The sequence below is a fragment of the Capsicum annuum genome, chromosome 1 (genome assembly GCF_002878395.1).
Source record: "Capsicum annuum cultivar UCD-10X-F1 chromosome 1, UCD10Xv1.1, whole genome shotgun sequence".
Lineage (NCBI taxonomy): Eukaryota > Viridiplantae > Streptophyta > Magnoliopsida > Solanales > Solanaceae > Capsicum > Capsicum annuum.
The window spans coordinates 224,533,176-224,540,279 of NC_061111.1; the positions used below are offsets into that span (position 1 = coordinate 224,533,176).

The 7,104-nt window shown below is 29.6% G+C and overlaps 1 protein-coding gene across 1 annotated transcript; it reads right to left on the minus strand.

Annotated features, from left to right (window-relative positions):
- Window positions 1–272: 272 nt before the first annotated feature.
- LOC124898857 lies at window positions 273–803 on the minus strand. The gene is made up of 2 exons (XM_047412916.1): window positions 678–803; window positions 273–602 (listed from the first exon to the last, which is right to left on the minus strand). Exons 1-2 carry the CDS (start codon window positions 801–803, stop codon window positions 273–275), a joined length of 456 nt encoding a protein of 151 aa, XP_047268872.1.
- Between the last annotated feature and the right edge of the window lie 6,301 nt (window positions 804–7,104).

Consider the following 7,104-nt stretch of genomic DNA (forward strand, 5'->3'; position numbering starts at 1 on the left):
ACTAACTAAGAAACTACAACAAACTATTACTACAAACTAACTAAGAAACTACAACAAACTACTACTACTACTGCAAACTAACCAAGCAACTACAACAAACTACTACTACTACTGCAAACTAACCAAGCAACTACAACAAGCTACCACTACAAACTAATACTACTACTGCTACAAACTAACCAAGCAACTACAACAAACTACTACTACTATAAACTAACCATTACAAATCCATTACGAACTAAACTAACCAAACAACTACAACAAACTAACCATTACACCATATTAAAGAACCACTTTACAGTAAGAACAATGAGAAGAAGTAGAACAAGTCTATTCAATTTGAGCTTAGCACATTCCCTTTCAAGTTTCACTTTTTTGAGTTTTTGCCTCAATGAAATCAACTTCTCTTCACTATATTTCAATTTCTCACACAAAGTGTCCCTCTCTTGTTCAATGTCTTTGAGCTTTTGCTTCAATCGATCACACGAATTTTCACCACCTTTGCACTTTATCATTAAGCTCGATTCTACCTCAGGATATTGATGCACAGAAATTGAAGGTTTTCGATCAATCCATCTAAAGTACCCACATCCACCATTTTCCTAAAATGCAAAAACCGAAGAATAATAAAAAAATCACCAAAAAAAAAAATTAAAATTTGTCAAAATGATACAAACCTTTAGAAATTTACATCCAAAAAATCCACGATCAGGATTTGATGGAGTCCTTGAAGTTCTTAATGGACAAAATTCGAAACAATAACACAAATCGGGAACCTCAATGTTAACGAAATTTTTCGACATTCTCACAGAAAATGAAAGAAAAAATTGATTTAAGAGAAATTATGAGATAAATTTGATAGTGAGATGAGAGAAGTTGAGAGAAAAATCAGCTATGGAGGAGAGAATAAAGAAAGAAGAAGATGAAATTAGGTTAAAAATAGAAAGAAATTGAAGGGGATGACAAAAGTAACGTTAAATAACGTTAACTTTTTCCACATAGACAGTTTTTTCACACATCACGCGCCACCCGCGACTAAACAACACGCGCAGTGCCACGTAGGTCAAAAATGCCCAATTGGAACAAAATGTGGGGGTTTAGAGGTCTGATAGGAACAGGTCTTAGTTTAGGTGTCTGAGTGAATTTTGACAACAAGTTTAAGAGTCTATCGATGCCTTTGGCCTAAATTCTAAACATATCAATAACTTTCATCAACAATTACATAGCATCAATTATGCATATATCAATATTATTATTACTACATATAAAGATGAGCATGGAACGATAAAGGGTAATTCAGTCATTTCACACAGTCATCACTTTATTATTCTAAAATCTTCTTCTTTATCCACTCACTCTTATTCCACCTTTTAACACACCACTCATTTTCCTGTTTCTTTTTTCAAGAAGACTACTTAGATAATCTCTTCAACTTCTTTGGTTTTAGGTTTTTACTTCATGGTTGCTTCTTTCATTTTTTTAACCTATTTATTCCGCAAGATTTTTATTTTCTGCACGTATGCTTTCATCTTTTCAACTGGGCGTTTCAATTTTAGTCAACTGGGTATTTTAATTTCAGGCATATTTTTCATTATTTTTTTCAATTCTCTACATACTTCATGTATGATGTCATAAACTATTATTTTTTCCAACTTTCTCTTCAATGTTCTTCAGCTTTTATCTTTCCTTTTTTGTTTCTTTCTTTCGCCCTTTAATTTATCAGTGTCTAATTAGAAAGTTGGATGGGTATGTAATATTTTTGCCTTTTACTAATCCTTATTTTTCACTTTGTGTTGTACATGCATGTCATTCTTTATTGATCAAGTATCATGTGAACCAGAGTAAGAAATTCAAGAAAGAAACAACTGCTAACTTAGAAAAACGTGATAGATTTTTAAAAGGTTAGTTATTGTAAAAATAATTGAGTAATTGCATTTTCTTTAAACTTCATTTTGAATTTGGAAAAATATCCTTTCATCAAATCAATTTTCATTTCAAGGTTCCATTGATATGTGCGGATTAGTCTTCAGTGTTATATTTTTGTATAGAAACTTTTGAGTTATTGATAAAAAAAAAAATTGTTATAGATGAGCATGTTTTTGAAACAATCTACCCAAATTATTGTATTATTTCAGCTTGAATATAGTATATTTTATAGCCATTTTACTTTCTTCTACTCTTTTGTCACAAAAATAGTATAGTACTCAGTCAAAAATAACATTACTTTTGAAACGACAAAGGATAAACGAGTCTTTTAGCTCAATCATGCAAGGGTAAAATTGAAATTGCAAGCACCATCATACTCTTCGGTGTATATTATAGAAATATCTTGGGATTTTCTTTCTCCAGGTGTTCTCTCTGAATTTTTTCTTGATTTTATTTTACATCTTGCACTTTTCAGAATACTTTCTTTTTCATTGATTATCTTGTTAAAACGAAAGTGTAGTTGCAAGAAGAAATACTATTACCGACAGTGAGTAAATTACTAGCATACATCGCAAATTGTACAACTCTTCTTGGCAACTCTTCTCTTCATCTTCTCATAATATGGATGTCGCTATAGGTATGCCTTCTTTCAGTCTTTGGTCAAATTTCTTTCTTTTAGCTGTCGTCTACTTTTCAGTTTTTGCTCAAATTTCAGTCCTTTGATTTTTGTCTTTCCAATTTTGATTCTAACTTTGTTGAATCTGTTTTCATTTTACTTATTTCTAGAATTATTTTGTTACTATGCATGTTCATATGTGTCAAGAGTGAAACTCGAAAATTTTTTCCTCTATATTATATGTTATTATAGGTATAACTCACAACTCACAAGCTACTTTGGAGAAGAATCCTTCATTGATACTCCTTTGTATTTCATTTAACCAGGTTAGGAAAATTTATTATTTCAGGTATAGTTTTTCACATTTTAAGACTATCATATTTAAAATTTGGGCTTCTTCTTAAATTATAGTTTCAATAAGTTGCAACAACAAATTTGACAAAATCTTATGTGTAGAATAGGATGAGTCATATCGAAAAATTTATTTTTGGTAGACCAACAAAAAATTTAGTAGAGGGATCAATAAGACTTTGTCTAATAAAAAAGCTATGACATATGAAGTTTTTATTCAAAATTTTAGTTTTCATGAAGAGGTGTTGTCCAGTAATTCCCTATGGACAGTATAATAACTACATATTCAGTATAATTCCACACGTATTAGAGTCTAGAGAGAATGTTGTAATCTCTATTGCTAATAATGCACTAAATTCATATCCTGGAACCCTTTATTTGTTACATTGTAGAACTCATAAAGAGTAAGATCTGGATCATCTGAATCACCTATAAAGTAAAGTGAGGTAGAAATCAAGGTATGAAAATCCTTTTGTAATTCTTGTGGAGGTATGCTTGGATAATTTGATGTTAGTACTTGAATTCTTGAACTAATTTCTATGTAGGCAATTCATTAGTGTGTTCACTGAGACTTGAGAGTTATATTCAGTGATAGACCAATGCCTAATGCCAACTTTTCAGCAAAAATAAATATCCTCTAAAATATAGCTGTTTGGTTCAAGCTTTTTGTTCTTTATTAATTATTAATCTTGACAACTTTTTGTTGTTTGTTACTTGACCATTTATAAATGCTTGGTAGGGAATGTTGTTCTATCACAAATCTCAGATTTATGATAGATTGAAGTGATGCTCAACAGAAAATTTGGGCTCCCTTTGTTTCCAAGTTACTAGTTTGATTAAGTTTATTATTCTTGTGGTGTTGTTGAACTATGTAACTTAGTAGTTTCTAATTACAAATGTTTTACCTAATTTGGTGCATATTGATGTAAGAACTACAAGTAGTACATTCAGCATTGATGTATAAGCACAAAAAAGGCTTTTATATGCTTAATCTAGCTTTAGAATCGAAAGCATAAGCACAAGATCTCACAAGTTTTGTAGTTCAAAAAGAAAGTTGGTAGTCAACCTGATAACACATGGGACTAACCAGAACATTTAATTTACCACCAGTTTATTTAAAGTAAGCAAGTATATGCTATTGTAGGGGTGAAAATTATCGTTAGTGTTAAAATTCTACAATGAGTATCTTAACTTCAATGCATAGTTGTTCATGGAGTTTTTTTATTTTTTTTCTACAGTTCATGTTGTTGTTTTCTCTAACCTGCTCAGATTTGCTCTTCTCGGATTGCTACTTCAATTTACAAGTTTGCTATTTCCTTCAAAATATCACCAAATTTTGTTCTTCGATTTTAAAAGTGTGAACTTCTGCTTTTTAGGTGTAGATATCCGAATCATCAAGTCTTTCGAGCTCCATGCAGAGTTTTTAACCGATTGATTTAGTGAAAAAAAACTAACTTTTTGAATTCAATTGATTCATAATGTTGATATGTGGAAAAAATAAAAATTTAGCACCATATAAATTAATGTGTAGTTTCTTGAAATCCATATCTAAAGTGAAAAATATTAGAAGTTATCTCAAGGCACTATACCGACAGCAAACTCTAAGATTTTGGCTTTTCTTTTATTGACTTTCTTGAGTTATATCACATTTTGCTATAAAATGAGAAGACCAAGTAAAACTGAGTCTAAACTAATTAGATTTATTTTCATATAAGTCATAGTCGTCTGACATTATTTGTGTTGTGATAATAATTGGCTCTCTCCAATGGCAGTTGCTATAATTATCTGAAGAATCTTTTCACCTTGAAGACCATGTTTTTGTTTATCAATTTTAGTTACTTATTGTCCATTTATGGGATGATACAATTATTCTAGTTGGGTCGTCAACTAGCATGGACTCATTTTTTTTGTTTCATAGCAAAGTATAACTAACCACATTCAATTTATAGTGACAGATTAGGTCGTGGAGGTCACTTGAATTGCATCGATACAATGTCAGGTTATTCCCTTCAACATGATTTTTAAATCATCAACATGTAGAACAGTTTATGCCTCAGGAAATGCCTTTTGGAGTGAAGGATCATACTTCCACAACTATGACAAAGTTTTTTTTTTCTTATAGCCTCATTTTCGAGGAGTCCAAAGGAGCAGAATCGATTTTCATTTGCATTGCAGACATATTTTTGTCATTATTTAATTTAAGAGGTTAAACCGTTGGTGCATACTCAAATGAAAATGTCCAATCAAATACATATATAGAGTAGAAGTGTAAGTGGTCTTTGCTGCTTATGCATTCTCCCTTATATATTTTTTTTATTTTTCAAACTGAATTGTGTTAGTCTAATAAGAATAATGGTTTATATATCTCTTGATTCGTTTTAATGATAGAAATTGTGTCATTTCTGAAAACTTCTTATCTAAGAAGCAGTGAATTTCTGAAATTTTATTTAATACTTTTAGAGGCAATACTTGAATTAAAATATTTTTAGGTATATGGCCTCAGAATAAGTAACAAAATCAGCAAAACTCTGCGATAAAATATGAATATTATTTTTATATACAAGTTATTCCCGTTTGGATAGGCTAAAAAAAGTGACTTTAAAAAGTTCTTTAAAAGTGTTTTTAAAAGTGCTGAACTTATTTTAAAAATAACTAGTTACATGTTTAGATAAAAGTACTGAAACTGAAAAAAGTTATTGATGTGTTTGATAAACAAGTGTTTTTAAGGACTTTTTTTTTGGGTCAAATTGTCTGAAATACCCTTAAAGTTGTTAACAATATATAAAGTTGATTATTATTAATTTTTATTTCTAAAATGATTCAAATTAAAATTAACATATATATAGAGAGAGAGAGAGAGAAAATATTTTCATGAATGACTATCAATTTGTGTCCTAAAAACTTTTTTTTTGTTAAAAGAGTTTAACTCATTAAGCCAAATATATATGTTACTCATCATTATAATTACATTAATAAATAAATAGTTGGTCACAAGTAATACTATTTGTTTGATAAAAAGACTCTTAATTAGAAAATATATTACTCATTGATTGAGTAGTGACTGTCACTATTAAAATATTGGCGAATATTAATGTTGTGTCATAAAATATAGATGGATCATTCACTTATCGTCCGTAAAGTTGTACATCTTCAATGAGTATTCTCCATATATTTTGGTTGGTGAATTATTTTTTTATTAGAGAAATTCATATGTTGTACAATAATAATTGTTCAAATTAAAAAGAATATATTAAAGAAGGAGAATAATATATAAAAATTCATATTTCATAAATTAGAAGTTTCATACAAAAGAAGTATTAATATAATTAGAGTTAAGTTTGCCATAAATACAAAAAGTGAAAATATTCAATTAATACAAGCATTAAGCATTAAAAGCTATTTTTGGGCTACACAAAGGTAATTTTGGAATAGGGGAGAATTTTGTGGGACAAAAATATCTTTTAATTGGTCAAAATACAATGGCTTATAAGCCAAAAAAATAAGTTGGGAATTGAAGCTTTTAGTTTTTGGCTTATAAAAAGTAAATTTTGACTTTTTAAAGCAGTTTTGAAACTTGCCAAACACCTCAAAAAGTAAAAAATAGCTTAAAAGCTATTTTGACCAAAATATAAGCATATCCAAACACTCACTAAAATTTTATTTTTTCAAGCTTATCAAGTGGATTTTGTGGCATTCGTGCACAATTGAAATTGAGAGTTGCATGCTCATGGCTAAAACATGAGAAAAGCTAGTTAGAGGGTTGATAGGTCACATCCTTCTTAATTGACTTACACAATGGAAGATTATGACAAGCAGATTGTTGGGTGATCAATTTGATCTAGCTAACAACTTTATTGTTTGAACTACCACTTTAACCTCACTGTAGTTACTTTTTTGTTATGATGTGTTTGTTCTATTCCAATAGAAAATATGCAATGGTGTAGTATGATTATATGATCATTTTAACTACGCATTCATTTAGCAAGAGCTATTCGAAACAAAAATTTTCAAACCTTATGAGATAGATGTTGTGTCATTGTATTTTTTGAAGTTACTTTTCCTTATAATGATTTCATTCAATTCAAATTCACAAAACGTTATGATGTAGTTTATTTATATGATCACTTTTTAATATGGACTCATTTAGCAAGGGGTTGATCGAAGAGCAAGTTGAAAGATTGAGTCGTTTTGGGTCACTTCATTTTAATGCA